The 21,665-nt window shown below is 43.4% G+C and overlaps 1 protein-coding gene across 1 annotated transcript in view; it reads left to right on the top strand.

The window, feature by feature from the left end:
- The window catches only part of PCNX2 (pecanex 2), a 212,046-nt gene that overhangs the window by 94,745 nt on the left and 95,636 nt on the right, over nucleotides 1-21,665 (top strand). The window contains exons 14-17 of the mRNA XM_089669801.1: nucleotides 2,006-2,097; nucleotides 5,023-5,132; nucleotides 8,018-8,123; nucleotides 11,490-11,582. Coding sequence (XP_089525927.1) covers nucleotides 2,006-2,097; nucleotides 5,023-5,132; nucleotides 8,018-8,123; nucleotides 11,490-11,582 — 401 coding nt within the window. The remainder of the gene's footprint in view (nucleotides 1-2,005; nucleotides 2,098-5,022; nucleotides 5,133-8,017; nucleotides 8,124-11,489; nucleotides 11,583-21,665) is intronic.

Below are 21,665 nucleotides of genomic sequence, written 5' to 3'. Positions count from 1 at the left end.
TACCTGCAGCTCCCGGTGGGAAGGAGAGGAGGGAAGCTGGCAGCACTGCAGAGGTGGGGACTCATTGGTTGGCCTGTGGGAAATGTATGGTGCACAGGGAGTGTGATGGGTGTTTTGGGGTGGGGAAATTACTGGAACTGATCCCCTGTATGGCTCTCTTTGCAGCAGCAAAGGTCAGCTGGAGGGAGAGGAGAAGACAGTTTTCAGCTGCTGCAGAGAAAGCAATAAAGGGGATTGGCTGCAGTAATTCCCCCCCGCCATGCCAATCACCTGCCCACATCCAATTCACTCAGCTACCTGGGCCCCCTGCTGTCCTGGGCCCTGTACAGGAGGACTGGTGGTATCACCTTATCCACGGCCCTGTGTCTATGGGTGGGCGGATGTAAACGGATAATCATCCATTTACATCTGACTGCATCCATTTTAGTTCAGGGACAGTGAACGTCTTGATCCGTTGAAACAGAACAGAATGGATCTAGGCTGATGTAAACTGAACTAAACTGAACTGATATAAACTGATGTTAGGCCTTTTTCACATAGATGTTCTGATTGGGTCCGCCTGCCTGTTTTGCAGGCAGACTCGGATGGGGATCCCATTCCCCTTCCTCTGGATCAGGTTGAATGGAAATGGACAGGGGGTCCGTTTTCATCCAACCACCCATTGAGGAAAGCAAGCTGCTCTTTGTCCGCTCTGCAGCAGCGCAGCGGACACACACCTGTCATCCGCTTGCTCAACGGGGATCAGCGGAGAGATCCCTGCTGAGCAAGAGGATCCGCTAAACAGGTCCGCCCCATGTGAAAGAACCCTGGATTGAACTAAATTGAACTGATATAAACTGAACTGAAGTGCAAACTGATGTAAATTGAGGTAAACTGAATCTGTTTTTTTTTTTTTTTTAATTTGTCTGAAAGGATGAAGTCCATGTGAAAGGGGCCTAATTAAGTCTTGAAACACTGCTGTTCTAGGTTTTGTGGTTTGTAGGCACAAATCCAACACCTCCTGCGCTCAGGGACCCAGATCAGAAACATGCCGATCAAACAATATCTGATTGATATTGTAAAGTTCATCCAATACTGATCAAAGGTTGTGCGGCTCTAACACAAAGCTGGGGAAGCCCGATACAGACTGTAGTAAAGAACAAAAAACAAAGCGCACCAAACTTGTGCATTACCTCAGTAGGTAATTATTAAACGTATTAATAAAATAGATTATTCACAAGAGTAGCAATATAAAAGGCATATAGCATCCAAAAACGAAACACTTGATTAGGAGACACGTAGGAATCCCATCAAGAGGGGAGAGAGACTCTCAGGGTCAAGTTGACGTGTTTCGAAGGGGAGTCCCTTCTTCCTCAGAGCTCCTTTCTTTACCTTAGTCCTGGGAGAAGCAGAGCTGTCATTCTGCCCTGCCAATAAAATAAACAAAGTGGGGCTAAATGACAGCTTCGCTTCTCTCCGCGCTGATTTGAAGCTGGCAAATGACAAATCCAGGTGATGTCACGGGATGACCCCACCCCTTTATTTCGGCAGCAGGGAGAATTGACAATGTAATTTGCAGCTGGCAAGTGACAGCTTTTAACAACCAATGGAAAAATGGACCGTTTGTCCGTTTACATCTGTTTTAGGTTTACTATTTTAGAATTTTATATTTTCCTTATTAGCCTGGGGATACACACCTGAATCTAAATTGCCAATGGATCAGACTGCAGGTGTCCTGTAGAATGCTTAGGGAAATCTTATTTCTGCATATTTTGTAATGACAAATGACTCACTGTAAACAGTTATATTACAACTCTTCTCTTTACCACTTTAGACATGAGGTTTTTAGTTTCCATTGCACACAAAAGTGCCTGTTTTTTATATAATCCACTATAATTGGTAACCATAGTAATTGAATAGTAAATACAATTAAATGAAGTTGAAATGCACAAGATTTTTTAATAAAATTGGTTTAATAAAAATCTATTCTTTTAGATATGTATTTTAAATTTACTTTTTTTTGCAGCAAAATCTGGGTTTTTGTCAGCACTATACAGTTTATTTCGGAGCACTCTTATTGCTGCTCTTTTGTTTATTGTTTGCCACCAATCCATAAAGGTAAGCTTATACTTTTAAAATCACCTTATATAATGCAGTAATGAAACAAGGAGATCTACATTCAGCTAAGATATTCATTTGATTTTAAGAGTTTTGAAGTATACTGGGTGCTTATTCCTAGAAATTCCCAGGTCCTTGCCACATGGCTTACTCAAGAAAGGTTGTATTTGTTGTTTGACTGTTTTAATGTTCAATTAGTTCCCTTGTCTTTACTTAAGGCTAGGCAGCAAATACTCTTTGTAATTATAGAGTGCTGCACTTAAGAATCAGATTTGGTGCAAGCATTGAAGGTGACAGTGTTCACTGGAATCTGGACTCTGCCTGTTGTATAGTGGGGACAGCTATAGAAAACAGGGTATGGCCTAGCATAATAATGTAAGGCTCCTGCCTTAAGCTGGAGTGTCCTTAGTCCAAATTTAGTGGGTAGCTAAGCTGTAGTCAGTCTGGGCTCTAATTTCACACCATTGTTTATTTTTCCTGTTGTTAGTGAATATCTCTGGCAGATACTGTAAGAAGAAACAAAATTAATGAGTTTGAATACTTATTCATCTCTAGAAAATCACTAGCAGGTTTATTGGGGGTGATGCATACTTGACGAGTATTTAAATATTTGGGGTAACCGTGGAGAAGAGTTATTGTCTCCTGGGCTGTTGTCAGGAGAGCTGGCAGTGTTGGAGGTCTTTGTCTTTCCAATCTTTGCCTGAAAAGGAGGTGTTGCAGGTAATTTTTGCTTCCCAGAACTACTACAGTGGAGGGTAAGACTAAAAGAAGGGCCAGAGTCTGGGCCTAGGAAGTGTATGCTACCATGCTGAAGAGTATATCCAGATGGAATGGAACAGGAAGATGGTTGTCTATATGGAGCATCTTTTAAAGACGCTTTGCTGCTAAATAGTGTCCTGGAGAGTTGATATCAGCTGTGGCTAGTGGTCATTGCAGGAAGTTCTGGTTGCTTATCATTGGAGATACTTGTGCTACTGGTTCTGTTTAACAGTCTACAAATATAGATGGTCTCTGCTTAAATGTACAGTTGTGTTCAAAATAATAGCAGTGTGTTGAAAAAAGTGAATAAAGCTCAAAATCCTTCTAATAGTTTTTATTTCCATACACACAAATGCATTGGGAACACTACACATTCTATTCCACATCAAAACATGAAAAAAAATATATCAAATTTGTGTTGTTCCTCTAAACAAATTGAAAAAAAGTGAATATTAGACTGTTCAAAAAAATAGCAGTGTTTGTATTCTTCTTTACAAACTCAAACATTCACTATATAAACTGAAAAATGTTTGAACATTTTGCTTTCCTTTGAATCACTTAATTAATATTTAGTTGTGTAAGCACTGTTTCTGAGAACTGCTGTACATCTGTGTTGCATGGAGTCAACCAACTTCTGGCACATCACAAACACACAAACACATCTGGTGTGTTTGGGGTCGTTGTCTTGTTGGAACACCCATTTCAAGGGTATTTCCTCTTCAGTATAAGGCAGCATGGCCTCCAAGTATTCTGATGTATTCAAACTGATCCATGATCCCTGGTATGCGATAAATAGGCCCAACACCGTAGTATGAGAAACATCCCCATATCATGATGCTTGCGCAACCATGCTTCACTGTCTTCACAGTGTACTGTGGCTTGAATTCAGTGTTTGGGGGTCGTCTGACAAACTGTCTCCAGCCACTAAACCGAAAAAGAACAATCTTACTTTCATCAGTCCACAAAATGTTGCGCCATTTCACTTTAAGCCAGTCAATGTGCTCTTTGGCAAATTGTAACCCCTTCAGCACGTCTTTTTTTCAACAGTGGGACTTTGTGGAGACTTCTTGCAGATAGCTTGGCTTCACATAGGCGTCTTCTAATTGTAACAGTACTCACAGGTAACTTTAGACCTTCTTTGATCTTCCTAGAGCTGATTGTTGGCTGAGTCCTTGCCATTTTGGCTATTTTTCTATCCATTCGAATGGTAGTTTTTCGCTTTCTTCCACGTCTTTCAGGTTTTGGTTGCCATTTTAAAGCATTTGCGATCATTTTAGCTGAGCAGCCTATCATTTTCTGTACTTCTTTATATGTTTTCCCCTCTACAATCAACTTTTTAATAAAGGTACAATGTTCTTCTAAACAATTTCTGGAACGACCCATTTTCCTCAGAATTTCAGAGAGAAATGCACTGTAGCCAGCATGTACAACATTTGCTGCCTTCCTTCCTTAAATAAGGGCAATAATTGCCACCTATTTTTCAAAGAATGAATGACCTCACTAATAGAACTCCACATTGCTATTATTTTGAACATGCCCCTTTCAATTAGTGATTCAATTACACAGAATTAACAGCATGCATGTCATGACTGTTGGGTCTGTTGGATTTCTATTACTCTACTACACCTGCTAGTAAATTATTTGCCATGTAGAAATATAATTTCTACCAAAAACAGTGATTGATCAGGTTAGTGATGTCTGACTGCTATTATTTTGAACACAACTGTACAAAGCCTGTGTGGACTATTTTTAGAAGAGTAGTCTGGAGTCATTTTTTCTATTCTGGGTTAATCTGTGTCCTAACCCTCTTTCTTTTCTGTATTGTGCTTTAATAAACCCTTTGAGTCTGGGATCAAACTAATGCAGCGTTCTAAATTGACATATACCCATTGCCTTTCAACCTACAAAAAGGTAAGGATTCCGCGCAGGGGTTAGAAATGCTAGCCTTTCGAGGCGCCTGGAGGTCCTTATCTGCCCAGAAGTATGGGGGTTCTACAGCAAGCAGAACCTCTAGTGATAGAAAATGTGGAACAATATTTTATTAAAAAAAATGATTAGATACAGTTAAAGGAATAGCTGGAAAATTATATATTTTAAATAGCATACTAGATTTGAATGTATCAATTACCATGCAAACATATGTCTTTGTAATTGTTTATTTATTAGGAGCCCTGGGACATTAGACACATACCACCTCCTTTTTCTATTTTTTGTGGTCTTTTGATTTCGCTTTCCTATCACTTGAGCCGGCAAAGTAGTGATCCATTTATTCTAATGTAAGTAACATTTCTAATAATAATAGCTATATCATGTATGTAGTTAACAATGTTAGAAATAAAGACAGTTAGTCTTTATCATTCTAGATTTCCTAACATAGGTTTGGTTAAACTGAACTCTAGTATTATTTTTTCATCTTCAAGGTTTTTTGTTGGGAATCAATTGTTGATTACAACACTCTGTAGACTGTACAGATTTGTAATTTTGCATTTCAAACAAAGCTTAGTATGAGAAATGTGTTTGTACAACAGCTCAGATCATTCAGATGCATAGTTACTGTAGTCTCTACAGACGATAGACTGGATTGTTTAACCAGGGTCAGAAGGGACTGTAGGAAGACCAACAAGGAGGAGGGTGGTGGTGGTCATCCTGGGGTGTATGGAGCTAGGAGAGGCCACACCTAAGCTCTGAGTGACAAGGTAAAGTTGGCAATGTAGAAATAGGTGCGTTAGGGTTCTAGTAGGAAGAGATCAATATCTGGTAGTAAGTATATGTCTATACAGTGCAGCCACACCTTGATGTACTCATCACTCCAGTCCTCCAATGTGGCTTTGATCTCATCATGAATCATGGCCTATATAACTTGGTTTTTGGTTTCAAGAAAGCAGAGCCTAGGTGTTTTCCAGGCCTTGGCTATTGTCTGGTTGCTGTAGGGAGTTGAAAGTTTAAACCAACTCACAGTGATCCAAACTAAATTGACAGGTGCCACTCAAGCCTCCACCAGGTCCTCTTGTGTAGCAACTGCTTGGAGTGCAGACAAGGACAAGAAGGTGTATGACAGCCTCAGCCTGAGCTGCAACCAGGCCATGCCCCCAACACATTTCACTCCGCCCACAAGGAGTTTATGCATTGGGATCCCTTTTCCAACTCAGGAAACATAAAGCAGGCATTATTTAGCAGTGGCACAGATAGGTCAGGGTATATTTTGAAGGAAACCGGAAGGCTTTAGCCCAAAAGAGTGCAAATGTTGGACAGGTCCACCAGATGTATTCCCTGTGCAGCTCATCCTTTAAGGCACTCTGCAGTCTGAAAAAGCTCAGTACATTTTTTTTTTTACTTAGGTAAAATGTAGCCCATTATTTACAATGTGCCTTTGCACACAGGCACGTAAAGAAGCTCCGGGTATTTTTCAGTAAAAAAAGAAATAGGAAAATCTGCATTTTTTTGTCAGTAATTTGCTGTGTGTTTGCGCATTTGAATGCAAATGCATGCAAATGCGCGCAAATGCGCACAAATACCTGCATATGAGCATAAATATTAATGAATGTTTCCTAAGAATATATTGTGTGCGCAAATGTGCGATCAAGCATATGCACACATATATGCACATAAATAAGTGCGAATACGTGCAAAACAAATGCCTGATATTACATTAAAAAGTAGATGCTCAAACATCAGTACCGTGTGCAAGAGGCCTAAAGCAGGAGGATGGAAGCTGGGTACAAACTTATTTATCCTTTCCTGGACCAGGTACCAGTAAGGCAGCACATTATAGTTTGTTTCAAGGACTGCAGTGTTTAGTGAGGAGAACTTTATTGTGGCCTAGATTTGGTCCTAATCTTCTTCCTCAAGAGAAACACCAAGATCAGCTGTCCATTTATTAATATATGAGGGAGTTTAGAGAAGACAAGTGGGGTTGAATATGTGTTGGAGATTTCTGTTAGTTTTTTTGCCATATGTGTCTTATAGGAGAGATTTCCCTTCACTTCCCATCCCATAGCCAAAACAAGAAGTAAAAGGAAATCCATCCAAAGTTATTGGATCCTGGGGTGTCACTAGGGTCACCAAAACTATTGTCCTCCTTGGAAGATTTCTCCTCTATTCCTGTTCTAGAGACAGCACAAAATTTGGTGACTATCTTTGACTTTTGGGTGGGTGCAGAGGGTGCAGACAACAATAACAACTGACAGGTGTTCTAATCCCGTTCCATTCTAATCAAAACTAAAAAGCTTTGCCTTTTGTTAAATTAAATAATGTACTTTAAATTTCTCTTATAATGACTCTTGCATTTGTCAAAAACATTACCTGGGTAGGGCAGATTGATCAGGAAGAAGAATAGGGGAATGTCACTTTTTTATTTTTTATATTCAAGCAGTATAAGAATTTTACTTGGTATCAGCTTCTTGCAGCCTACTGTACAGACAAAACAGCAGAAGTTATGGAGGGGGAAGAAGCATAAAGAGACATTCAGGTGTTTTGCAGTGCTTTTGCAAGGAGTCATACTGCTAGGAAGAGAAAGCAGAGAGATGTGCTCATCAGTGTGCTTCTTCCCCTGTCATGGACCAGTCACGGGGGGGGCAGGGGGGGAGGGTTGGTGAGAAGGATACCTGTAAGTAAAAGTGAAACTGCAGTAGAAAAAGATCAGTTTCCCTGCTAGAAAGGGATGTAATGTGCATCAGAGCTCCTTTGGCAGGTTAAACATCTCTCATATACTGTATGTAATACATCTTTTTTTTCAGCTGTTTGCCTGGAGTTCAGCTTTAAGGAAAAAAACTCAGAAATGTACAGTATATGCTGTTGAGGATTTAGCAAGCCCGTTGCTTTGCTCTGCAAACATAATCTAATTCCTCACATATTAGGGCCATTATGCAAACACAATCTAATTCCCTACATATTAGGTCCATTATGCAAACACAATCTAATTCCCCATATATTAGGGCAATATACAAACATAATTTAATTCCCCATATGTTAGGGCCATTATTTTTTTGTTTTTGCTGATAAACTTGTTACTTTATAAATCAACTTATTACTTAGTAAAATGTAACAAAGCATGACATCCAGCAGAGGGCCTTGGTGATTTCTATGTCATTAATTCTTAATTGATTCTGCAATCATGTGATAAGATAATTTTGTTTGCTTATTTTTTTTTTTTTTTTTATAGATCCCTGGTAAAATGTAACATTTTTCGCAGACTGTTTTGTGAAAATGTCAAAAGTATTCCAACACAGCAAGAAGATCCTTTACCACAGAAGATAAAGACCATAGTGGTAAATTTCCTGTGCAGTGTGGTTGATTTACTAAAGGCTAATAAACTGTTCACTTTGCCAGGGAATTAGCTCAGTCGATGTGGTTTAAATCCACCTTGCAAAGAATACCTAATTACATGCAATGGAAATAAAAAAAACCACAGTATTTTTGCTTACACATGATTAGATGATGTAACTAAGTCAGCAAAGTTTCACCTAATTTATTATTATTATTTCTATTATTATTATAATACAGGATTTATATAGCACCAACTGTTTGCTCAGCACTTTACAATATAACGGGAGACAATGCAGCAACAATACAGTTCAATACAAGAGGGATAGGAGCAGGGGCGGACTGACCATTTGGAAATTCGGGCACTGCCCTAGGGCCCAGGGTCAGTAGGGGGCCCCATGAGATGCCCCTGGTACCTTTTTCATAGGCTTTTTTGAGTTTGGGCAAGGATACGGGGCCCCATGATCCCCTATTGCCCGGGGGCCCTATGAGTTGTCAGTCCGCCCCTGGATAGGAGGGCCCTGCTCCTTGGAGCTTACAGTCCACTAAGTTAAGGGAATAAAGTGGGGGGTCAATTTCCTCCCTTTTCCATTTTTAGAACTAGAAAGAGAAACTCCACTTTTATTGAGAAAAAAACAACTCCCTCTTGGTGATCAATGTATATTGCGAGTATTTTAACAAACATTGTTGCAGATTCCTATCTGTTTATCTTCTGAAGAAATAGCTGTTTGTTTCAACATGTCTTGTCCAGAATTATTCCAAATGGGAGGGTCTGGTTCACTATAATCAGCCAGTGAACTCTGCAGTTGGCATGCCATTAGAAGTGACTATCACTTTTGGAGTATCTCACCAGAAATGGAATTTCTATTGCTTGAGTATGCCTAAAATCTGACTTATCCTACTGTAGACTTCTGGGAAAATCAGTGATCTAATCACACAAGCAGGATATCACATTTTTTAGGCAATTTGCACACCAGCTGTGTACAGAACGCCTCCAGGTTGCCATATTGCGTTGAATTTTACAGAAAATTACAGCACTGCAAAAATAGGTCATTTTTAGGAATATTAAATTACAATATGGCTTGTGTAGCAATTGTATATTCTATATGAGGCTTTTTTTGGCTATATTTTGTTTATTACAAAAGTGGAGTTATCCCTTTAAATCCAGGCAGATACACAGACAGAGAAAAGCCACCAGACATGCTTCATGCAAGATACCATAATTCTTTTTCTTCTTTTTCCTCTTCCTCTTCTTCTTCGTTCAGGGATCAAGAATAAGTATTGCAGAGAGTTTAGGGGTCAGGAGTAAGTAACGCAGAAAGCTCAGGGGTCAGGATTAAAGTGATTCTAAAGGCTGAAAGTTTTTTACCTTCATGCATTCTATACATGAAGGTAAAAAATCTTCTGCGTGCAGCAAAGCCCCCAGCCCCCCAATACTCACCTAAGCCCCCTCTCACTGGAATCTCTGGCTATCCTGGAACTCCCTATTCTCATTGGCTGAGACAGAAATGGGAGCCATTGGCTCCCACTGCTGTCAGTCACAGCGAGTGAGCCAATGAGAAGAAAGAGAGGGTGGGGCCGAGCCACGGCTCTGTGTGTGAAAGGACACGCGAAGCAGCAGGTGCCCCCATAGCAAGTTGCTTGCTGTGGGGGCACCCGACAGGAGGGAGTGGCCAGGAGAGCCTGAAGGGTACCTGAGAAGAGGAGGATCCAGGCTGCTCTGTGCCAAACCACTGTTCACAGCAGGTAAGTATAGACATGTTTGTTATTTAAAAATAAAAAGCCTTTATAATCACTTCAGGTAATTAAAAGCAGAGAATTCGGGGATCAGGATTAAGTCATTCAGAGAGTTCAAAAGTGAGGATTTAAGCAATGCAGAATGTTTAAGGGTCGAGATTAAATAACACACAGAGTTCAGAGATCTAGGGATCAGTTTAAGGATCAGGATTAAGTAACACACAGAGTGCATGGGCCAGGATTAAGTAACGTACATAGTTCAAGGTTCAGGAATGAGAAACACACAGAGTTCAGAGGTCTGGATTAAATTGGTTGCAACCCTAAAAAAAATAATGATCCTGTTCCTTTAAAGCATGATAAGTAGCATAGGGTTTCTGCAGTGTCATTTGTCCCATTCTATGCTCTCAAATACCTGGTTGATCCTGCCTATTCCTGTGTCCCCTTAGGTGTGCTGACGACGGTAATCATGGCTGCTGATCCATGATACTGTGGTCAGCTTATGTGCCTCTGTCATCCCGCTATGTGTAGTTTCTCTCCCTCTCCCCTGCCTCTCATTTCCAAGTCAGTGTGTGTGAGAGACGATACCCAAACCCACCCCTCCCCTCTCCTCCTGTATGGTTGTAAAGTCACAGTGCATAATTACAGTTATCTACTCTGTCCTAGCACACTATACAATCATGTGTGTTTTTTTTTTGTTTGTTTTTTTTAATGATGAGGCTAAATACCTTATTTCACACAGTCGCTATGCAATCATGTGACCTCCCGGCTGACGTCAGAGGGGAATCTCAGCCCCTCCCACTGCTCTCCTTTGATCAGGGAAGGAGAGTGGCAGGACGTCACATGAACACACAGTTCAGTGGTCAAATTTAAGTGATGCGCAGGGGTCAGGAATACAGAAAGTAACACACAGAGCTCAGAAGTCAGGATTAAATAACAGAGTTCAGGGGTTGGGATTAATAACTGTCAGGGATTAAAATTAGGTAATACACAGAGTTCAGGGTTACGATTGAGTAAGTAACACAGAGAGTGCAAGAGTCAGGAGCAAGTAATGCAGAGAGTTTAGGGTCAGGATTAAGCACTGCAGACAGTTCAAGGATCAGGGTTAAGTAACGCAAAGAGTTTATAGTTAGGAGTAAGTAATACACAGGATTCAAAAGTCAGGAATAAATAACAAACAGAGCTCAGGGATCAGGATTAGGTAATGCAAATGGTTCAGAGGTCAGGATTAAGTTAGGCAGACAGTTCAGAGTTCAGGGTTAAGAGTTTAGGGATCAGGTCAACAGTGAGCTACTTACAGATTCCAGCTTGTGTCTGTCATACCAAGGGCCCAGCATCACTCAGGAGAACTGAGTACTGGTTACTTACATTTTCATTCAATATCAATTATTATAGTTACTTTTGTAGCTGTAATAAAATAAGTGAAGTGAATATCATTAAGCATATGAGACGTTTGGATTATGATTTATTTTTTATGTACATTATCAAGGTAGAAGATAGGTATTCTTTTTTATTTATAAACATGCCTTTGTTTTATTCTGAAATCATTTAAAATTGTTTTAATATATTTAAATTATATTGTTTGCCATGCATGGACATCTAATGGATATCTAATCACAAACTTGTTTTTTTTACAGAAAGAAATTTTGATTTCTGATCTTATTGTCTGCACAGCGATTGCTATTTTAACATTTGCAGTCAGTGCCAGCACAGTTTTTTTGTCACTAAGAGTAAGTAGTATATGTATAATCTGGAAAGATTAATGCAAAATTGCAAATTACAATTTTGTTTCTGGTCACTGTGTAACTTTTTACTTACTATTGGTTGTACGGTGCTCATGTTATATAAAGAATCTATGGGGCTGACTTAGTAAATCTATAGAAAAGTAAATATGCACAAATAGAGTTAAGAATAAGAATTCTTCGGAAATGAAGTAAATCATCACATGCTGGATGGGGCTGGATTGGAGCAGTGAATTAGAAAAGCTGCTGCAAGTTGGAGTGCAGTGATTCTTTTTTTTTTCTTGATTGATTTCCTGGTATGCAAGGAGATGGACCAGCACCCAAGAATTATGCAGCGGAGAATGTGATAAGTCACTCACTGGAGCAGTATGCATACACTATATTGCCAAACGTATTGGGACACCCCTCCAAATCATTGGATTCAGGTGTTCCAATCACCTCCATGGCCACAGGTGTATAAAACCAAGCACCTAGACATGCAGACTGCTTCTACAAACATTTGTGAAAGAATGGGTCGCTCTCAGGAGCTCAGTGAATTTAAGCGTGGTACTGTGATAGGTTGCCACCTGTGCAATAAGTCCATCCATGAAATTTCCTTGCTACTAAATATTCCACAGTCAACTGTTAGTGGTATTGTAACAAAGTGAAAGCAACTGGGAATAACAGCAGCTCAGCCACTAAATGGTAGGCCACGTAAAATTACAGAGCGGGGTCAGTGCCTTCTGAAGTGTGCAGTGCACAGAAGTCGCCAGAGTCAATAGCTAAAGACCTCCAAACTTCATCTGGCCTTCAGATTAGCAAACAACAGTGCATAGAGAGCTTCATGGAATGGGTTTCCATGGCCGAGCAGCTGCATCCAATCCTTACATCACCAAGTGTGGATGCAGTGGTGTACTCATGTTCTCTAGAGTGACGAATCACGCTTCTCTGTCTGGCAATCCAATGGATGTGTCTGGGTTTGGAGGTTTCCAGGAGAACGGTACTTACCTGACAGCATTGTGGCAAGTGTAAAGTTTGGTGGAGGGGGGATTATGGTGTGGGGTTGTTTTTCAGGGGTTGGGCTTGGCCCCTTAGTTCCAGTGAAGAGAACTCTTAGGGCTTGTTCACACTTGACTAAATTTCTAACTCTTACCAAATGCTTCTATAGCTTTAGTATAGGCGTTAGACAGGAGTTAATGAGCTTTAATATGGTCTTTAGACTGGCTTTTTACAAGCATTAAAAATGCTCCCCAAACACCCTATGTGTTTCACGTTTTGATAATGAGAACAGCACTGTGTGCTGCCCATAGTATCATTTGCATAGGCGTTTGAGAAGCGTTAAAAATGCCCCTCAAATGCCTGCTTTCAATGCCAGTGGGAACTAGGCCTTAAGGCGTCAGCATACCAAGACAGTTTGGACAATTTTATGCTCCCAACTTTGTGGGAACAGTTTGAGGATGGCCCCTTCCTGTTCCAACATGACTGTACACCAGTGTGCAAAGCAAGGTCCAAAAAGACATGGATGAGAGTTTGGGGTGGAGGAACTTGACTGGTCTGCACAGTCCTGACCTCAACCTGATAGAACACCTTTGGGATGAATTAGAACAAAGACTGCATCTGGCATCAGTCCCTGACCTCACGAATGCACTTCTGGAGGAATGGTCAAACATTCCCATAGACACACTCCTAAACCTTGTGGACAGACTTACCAGAAGAGTTGAAGCTGTTATAGCTGCAAAGGGTGGGCCAACTCAGTATTGAACCCTACAGACTAGGACTGGGATGCCATTAAAGTTCATGTGCGTGTAAAGGCAGGTATCCCAATACTTTTGGCATTCTTGTGAAATATGAATTCTTGTTTTTTTCTTCATAAATGAGTAGTTACAGCAGATTAATTGCTAAGGGAATCAAATCCCTTTTGTGCTCTACTCCTCTTCTCCTTCCTATGGTGGCACAAGGGAAGACTCAATCCTGGGCTGCACTCTGTGTGTCCAATCACTAAGCCCCTCCGTCTGCTACCACATCAATGGAATTTGTTTGACAAAACCAGGAGCCAATGGCTCCCACTGCTGTCACTGAGCCCAGTGAGGAGGGAGAGAGAGAGAGGCGCCTCTGCTCTCGGTCACAGTGCTGTATCTAGATCGGGTTTAGGTAAGTATTTAGGGGGCTGGCAATAGAAATAGAAAGTTTTTTTTAACTTAAATGCAAAGAATGCATCAAAGTGAAAAACCTTCAGCCCTTACAATCACTTCACTATAGCAATACAGAAGTACAATACAGCAGTTTAAATATTTTTAATTTGATTTTAAAATGACATATTTTATTTTCCCCCAGTATACAGTAGGATTACATTCCAATACACTACTAATACATTTTATTACACACAGGAGCAAAAGGAGTAAAAACTCTTGGTGCAGGTGTTTTCATTTATGGTGATTATTTCACCTGCAGTCAATGTTTAGTAAATGTAATATTTTCTACTTTTTAAATATGTCTCTTAAAGTGATTGTAAAGGTTCAGATTTTTTTTTTAAATAACAAACATGTCATACCTATTCTGTGAACTGGTTTTGCACAGAGCGGCCCCAGTCCTCTTCCTCTCTGGTCCCCCCTGCTGGCATCCCATTCCCCTCTCCCTGCTTAGTGCCCCCAAAGCAAGCTGCTAGCTCTGGGGGCACTTGTACATGCTTACTCCTGAGCCGCCTCTATGAGACACACAGAGCTCAGCTTGGCCGCGCACCCTCTCCTTCGTCACTGGCTGTGATTGACAGCAGTGGAAGCCAATGGCTCCCACCGCTGTGTCTGCGCTAATGAGGAAAGAGAGACCAAGGAGAGTGTCCACTCTTTTGCACATCGCTGGATCAGGATCAGGCTAAGGTATTAAGGGGGGATGAGGGTAGAGCTGCAAACTCCTGCAAACAGCCTTTAGAACCAATTTAAGTATATAATATAATAAATAGTTTGTCCAGGACTGAATCACATTCTAACCTGCAGGGGGAAGTGAGATGGACAGGTCAGTCACATCTTCCTGTATTTTTTTTTTTTGGATCAGCCTCACTAAAGAAACTTTCTAAAGAAAAATAGAGTAAGGGAAGACTGTCCAGCTATAAATGGAGAGTGGATGTCAACAAGAAGTGATCAAATGGATTAAAGCATTGGCTGTAAACCACCAGCCTTCCTCCTGCCAAGCCCTGGTTTTCTGTCTCCTCTGGCAGCTAGACATTAGATGTTGCAGCAGATGGGGGCCTTGGCTCAGCAAGAATGCATTGTTTTCCACTCCCTCTGGCATGGGGGTGAAGATGCAGGGGTCATTCTGGCCAGCTTTGGCTACCTTGTCCACCTGACTGTGCCAGTAAGGTGATCAACACCAGGTTTCAGCTTTCCTACTGGTACAGAGAAGGTTGGAGAGAGCCTTGCAGCTTTGCCCTGACTTCAGGGGCCAATGGGAGCACACAACTGCATGGATTTATTGCTAGAGCTGCACACTGCCCTCATCCTGAAAACTTTTCTCTGCTGTCTTGCATGCTCAGTGCTTCCCCAGTGATCACTATTCTTTATTTCATTGATACCTAGTTTGAAAGTGCTTCTTGTAAGTTTGTATCTATACTAATTGGTGTTTGCATTCATTTGTCAGCAAAATTGTCTGCTCCAGGGACTTAACATTACATTAAAAATGAGAATTGAAAATGTGTAAGGAACTGCATTAGTAACTAATAGGAAAATCTGATTTCACTGTTTATTTTTGGGGAAACATTATACAAGAATTTGATTGGTTGCTCTGGGATACAGTTTCTTATCTTCTGTTTTATTGGATTGACCCCATAACTTCTTATGATAATTAGTGTAAGTGTATCTATAGCCCAAACTTTTTTGTTTGTTATGGATAGAGTAAGGAAGGTTTAGAATATATGGCAAAATTAGGCCAATAACATTCTACCCATCAATCACACCCATGTTGGGGCATGAAATGTTTTGGAAGAATTTACTGGGCCCTGGTCTCCCTAAGGTTGAGAACCACTGTTTAAAGCATGTCTTAAGCTGGTTTCCTATTATAGCCACTGCATTTAATAATTGTTCAGTGCTTTCCCAGTGATGTGCTAATAGGATTCCCAAACAGCCTGCCTGTTTTTTTGGTTCACATAGGATTTAGGCCTTATATAGTCTAATTGTCTTCTCTTTTCTAACTTCTTTTCTAATTGTATAGTACAAGACACAGACTAATGCAGGCCATAGATGGGGAGAAAAACGGCAGATTTTTCTTTTAAAAAACGAAAATTCGGTCGTTCAAGCGGCCGACGTTGCCATCAATGGTAAAAAAAATCGGCCGATTTTCATCCCTTCTACAGCCAGCAAAAAGTGTCCCTGAAGAGAGCTCTGCTATTTCTGACAGTTCCTTGACATTTACAGCGGTTGAAACATTGTATCTATTTATTTCCATTTAGGATACAGATGTTTTTATTCGGAAACAAATAGATACAATGTTTCAACCACTGTAAATGTCAAGGAACTGTCAGAGAACTGTCAGAAATAGCGGAGCTCTCTGCAGAGACACTTTTTGCTGGACTGGAATTATTCTTATTTTCATCCTACTTCTTCTTCTTCTTCTTCTTCTTCATCCTCATCCTCTTCTTCTTCTTCATCCTCATCCTCTTCTTCATCCTCATCCTCTTCTTCATCCTCATCTTCTTCATCCTCATCCTCTTCTTCTTCATCCTCTTCTTCTTCTTTTTCATCCTCATCCTCTTCTTCTTCATCATCATCCTCATCCTCCTCCTCTTCTTCTTCTTCTTCTTCTTCATCATCCTCATCCTCTTCTTCATCCTCATCCTCTTCTTCATCATCATCCTCATCCTCTTCTTCTTCATCCTCTTCTTCTTCTTCTTCATCCTCATCCTCTTCTTCTTCATCCTCATCCTCTTCTTCTTCATCCTCATCCTCTTCTTCTTCATCCTCTTCTTCTTCCTCTTCTTCATCCTCTTCTTCATCCTCTTCCTCTTCTTCTTTTTCTTCTTTTTGTCTTCCTTTTGCAGGTCACTGCTCATGCGCAGTTTTTTTATCGGTAAAAAATCGGCCGATTCGCCCACTAATTGCCGCGAAAATCGGCCGATCGGCAAAATCGGCCGATTTTTTTCCAACTTTACCGAAAAAAAAAAACGGCCAAAATACCGAAAATCGGCCGACCAAATCGCCCACTAACGATCCGAAAATCGGCCGATTTTATTTTCGCCCGAAAAATCGGCCGATTTTCGACCCATCTATGGCCTGCATAAGTCCTGACCATTCATTATATGCTGCCAGCTTCAGGTGAGGGCACTCGCAAACAAAGTTTTTAGGACAGCCCACATAACTCCTCCCACTCCCAGCAATATTCAGTTTTTGCTTCTGTGCTTACGTGATAGATTAGCTCTCTCTGCTGAGAGCTGGTTTCTGGCTTATAATTTCAACCCAACCCACTCACACCCACTATTCCCCCTCCCAGTGTAGAGGTAGTTCTGGGTGGTGAGCACGCCTTAGGCTGGGAGCAGTGATTCACAGGGCTGCTACAGCCCTTTTAAAGAGTTTGTTGCATGCAACACTTTTGTCACAGACAATCCCACAGCCATGGCTTACATCAATCATTAGAGTGGCATCAGAAGCTGTGAGGCCCTTTGAAAAGCATACCTAATTATGGCTTGGGCCGAAAGACATTTTCTTGCCTGGTCTGCAGTCCACATTCCTGGAACAGACAGCTGGCAGGCTAATTTTCTCATTCATTAGCGCCTGGATGCAGGGGAATGGTCTCTTCACCCTGAGGTATTCTGGGACATCTGTCACTGCTAGGGGACATTGGATGTAGATCTGTTGGCATTACAGTTAAACAACAAATTGCACAGATTTGTAGCCAGGATCATGGAATGAAAGGACTTCACTGTAGATCCACCAGTGATCCCATGAGATCAGTTTTGGCAGATATAAACCTTTCTCCTGCTATGAATTCTTGCTTGACTGCTTAGAAGGGTTGGGATGGAGGGCAACCCGGTGATTGTGGTGGTACCAAATTGCCAGAGAAGGACTTTCTACTTGGACATTCTCTGACTCTTGGGAGACTCTCAATGCACTTCCAGAGTAGCCAAACCTGCTGTCTCTGGGTCCGTATACCATCATTCATCTTTTATCTGACTCTGTTATTCCTGCACTCCTTAAAGCTAGGAAATTGACCTTACACGTAAGGTGGCTTTTCTTATAGATTTCACATCACATACGTCACATAGATTTTTAGATGTAAGATAGGTCTCATAACTGGTGCCCTTATCCTGTAAAGAATCCTTTCTAAAGGCAAGGTGGTTTTGAGGCCTTTGTCCTCCTGTCACAAGTTAGCCTGCAGCTTCTTGTTTGTGTTCTTACCTCGTTGCTGCAGTCCTGTTCCTGACCTCTTCTCATGTGTGTTTGTCTGTGCTCACCTGTGGGCGTTGTCTGCTGTTCTCTAGGTTTTATTTCCTTCCCTTCCATCACTTCCTGGCCCGCCTCCTTGTTTGCCTGCCTATATAAGACATGCTCAGTCTAGGCCACTTTGCCTGAGCAACTTCCTAGTTTTCTGAGCTCCTGTGTGTTGCTATTGCCTTTATCCTGCATTGACTACTTGTTGTCAAGGTCCTACCTTTTCCCTGAGGTTATGTTACTCCATGTGCTGGCGTCCATCTTGGATTCTGCTGTGCATGATGGGAATCCTTTTTATGCCTTCAGGTCTCTGAGGTCCACCCCCCAGAGGGGCGTGGCTGATGACATATAAGCCTGTGGCCCGCACATGCTCTTTGCACTTGTGTCTTGTGTCTTTGTGTTGCTGTTACTCTGTTCTGACTCTCGTGACTCTCCTGGTATTCTGATTCGGCTTGTGACTTGACTATTCTTTGTATTCTTCTTTGATCTGACCCTCTGTTGCTGAACCCGGCTTGTGACCTGTGATTCTCTCTCGTCTGCTGTCCTGTACTGTTTTGTCCTGTTGTTGTTGACCCCGACTTGTCTGACTACTCTTTTGTTTCTTCCACCAGCTACACGCCATTGGCGGCGGCCATTACCGCAGCTGAGGTGTCTCGGGGGCCGCGACCTGGTTCCTGGCTGCGTCAAGTCCATCCCCACCATCAGGGGCCCTGGTGAAGGTCAGCCTGGGACTTAGGCTCCGCGCCCTGAGGGACTTCGGTCTGTGGGTGGTGGTTGTCGTCAGCCAGTGCGTTACATTGTTAGGCCTGCCTGTCCGTTCCTCGGCTCCTGCCCTGACATTACACAAGTGCCATGAACCCTGACGGTGCAGGCACGCCTTCGCTCCCAACGCTAGTCGCCAGACTCGATCAACAGGATCACCTGTTGGATCAGTTCGCTCAGGCGTTGCAAACTCTGCTTGCACGCACTGCACACCTTGCTCCTGGTGCTATTAGGCCGGTAGTCACTCCGGTGGTCTCTCCCGCTGCTTCTCCGCCTATTGCATCCACCACCTCGGTGGCTGCATCAGCGGCAACCAGAGGTATGACTGGCTCTGCCCCTCTTCCACAGCGCTTTGGGGGTGAGCCGAGTCAGTGTCGTGGGTTCCTCAACCAGGTGGGTATTTATTTTGAATTAATACCCCACGCCTTCCCGTCTGAGAGGTCAAAGGTTGGGTTCCTAATTTCACTACTCTCAGACAAGGCCCTGGCCTGGGCAAATCCCTTATGGGAGAGGAACGACCCGGTGATTCAAGATTTTTCCGGTTTTGTCTATGCCTTCCGTAGGGTATTCGATGTACCGGCTCGTTCCGCCTCGGCGGCCAAGCTGCTCATGACCATGCATCAGGGTTCACGGACCGTGACCGAGTACGCCATAGAGTTTCGTACCCTGGCGGCAGAGGTCGGTTGGAACAATGAGGCTCTGGTGGCTGCGTTTTCCCATGGTCTTTCTGACACACTGAAGGACGAGATTGCAGCTAAGGAACTGCCTGTGGTGTTGGAGGAGCTCATCTCTTTCCTGATCCTGATTGACACCAGGCTCAGGGAGAGGCCTTCACTCAAGGAACGCCTGCGGAGGCCTTCCAATCGACTGGCACCTGCGTTTTCTGTCCCACCCGTTCTGCCCTCTCCTCCCACGCCTCCTGGGGATGGATTGTCTGGTGGTGAGCCCATGCAGCTGGGGTTTGCTCGCCTTTCCGAGGGGGAGCGGGCCGCTCGGCGTCGGGAGGGTCGCTGCCTGTACTGTGGTCTTGGTGGGCACTTTCGGCAGTCCTGTCCGGTCCATCCGGGAAACGCTCGCACCTGAGATCCTGTCGGGGACAGATCTTGGGTGGAGTCTCCTCGTCCCCGGCGTTCCGCAGAGATAAGCCACTGATCACCGTTGTCCTCTCTTGGGCGGAGGGCTCGGTGACGGCCCAGGCGTTGGTAGATTCTGGGGCCAGCGGGTTGTTTATGGACAGCTCGTTTGCTGCCCAGCACTCCATTCCCCTGCAGGCTCGAGTTACCCCATTGGTTCTCGAGGCGATAGATGGCAGGCCCCTGCAACCACCGCAGGTTACCCACGAGACTGTGCCAGTGGAAGTAGCTATTGGGGCTGTTCACAGGGAGTTGGCCTGTTTCCAGGTGATTTCTTCTCCGCACTATTCGGTGGTTTTGGGGTATCCCTGGCTCCAGATGCACAATCCAACCTTCAATTGGCAAACAGCCGAGATTCTCTCGTGGTCTCAGGTGCATCCGTGGGCCGGTTAAGGTGTTGTGTGCCTCCTCGGACTCTGCGTTGCCCTCTGATTATGGGGAGTACCAGGACGTGTTTGATAAGGTACGCGCTGGTGCCTTACCTGCTCATCGTCCTTACGACTGCGCCATATCCTTGCAACCCGGTGCCACTCCTCCGCGTGGCAGGGTGTATCCTCTCTCGGTTGCGGAGAATAAGGCCATGGAGGAATACGCTGCGGATGAGCTTTCCCGGGGGCACATTCGTAAGTCTACTTCCCCAGCAGGAGCGGGCTTTTTCTTTGTAAAGAAGAAGGGTGGTGAATTGAGGTCTTGCATTGATTATAGGGGTCTTAATCGAATCACCACTAAGAATGCCTACCCGATTCCCTTGATTACTGAGTTATTCGACCGCCTTAAGGGGGCAACAGTCTTTACCAAACTTGACCTTAGGGCGGCGTACAACCTCGTACGGATCAAACAGGGGGATGAGTGGAAGACCGCGTTTAACACCAGAACCGGTCACTACGAATACCTGGTGATGCCCTTCGGGTTGTGTAACGCGCCCGCAGTTTTTCAGGAATTCATAAATGATGTCCTTCGTGACTTGTTGCAGCAGTGCGTGGTAGTTTACTTGGATGACATCCTGGTTTACTCTGCCTCCATGGAGTCCCATATCCAGGATGTCAAGCAGGTGCTGCAACGATTACGTGAGGACGAACTTTTTTGTAAACTTGAGAAGTGCGAATTCCATCGATCCCAAGTTGCCTTTTTAGGCTACATCATTTCTGCGGAGGGATTCTCCATGGACCCTCAGAAGGTTTCGGCGGTTCTGCAGTGGCCTCGTCCCAATGGTCTTCGGCCCATTCAGCGCTTTTTGGGTTTTGCCAACTACTATCGGAAGTTCATCCGGAACTTCTCCACGCTGGCAAAGCCTCTCTCAGACCTAACCAAGAAGGGAAGTAATCCTCACGAGTGGCCACCCGAGGCCATCGTAGCGTTCGAGGCTCTGAAATCCGCCTTCGCGTCGGCTTCGATACTGTCTCATCCCAATCCTGGATTGCCCTTCGTCCTTGAGGTTGATGCATCCGAGACGGGAGTAGGCGCTCTCCTGTCTCAACGTCGGTCGCCCAATGGACCCCTACTTCCCAGTGGGTTCTACTCCAGGAAGCTTTCCTCTGCAGAGTGCAACTACCAGATTGGAGATAGGGAGTTGTTGGCAATCATTCTAGCTCTCAAAGAATGGAGGCACCTGCTCGAGGGCTCCGCGGTTCCGGTCCTCATTCTTACCGATCATAAGAACCTGACTTACCTTTCGGAGGCCAAAAGATTGACACCCCGCCAGGCCAGATGGGCTCTGTTCTTGTCACGCTTCAACTATGTGGTTTCATATTTGCCTGGTTCCAAGAATGTCAGGGCTGATG

Source organism: Staurois parvus, unplaced genomic scaffold (assembly GCF_062004578.1).
Source record: "Staurois parvus isolate SC_StPar_1 unplaced genomic scaffold, SC_StPar_1.0 ptg000081l, whole genome shotgun sequence".
Classification (NCBI taxonomy): domain Eukaryota; kingdom Metazoa; phylum Chordata; class Amphibia; order Anura; family Ranidae; genus Staurois; species Staurois parvus.
This window is presented reverse-complemented; position numbering and strand designations above follow the sequence as displayed.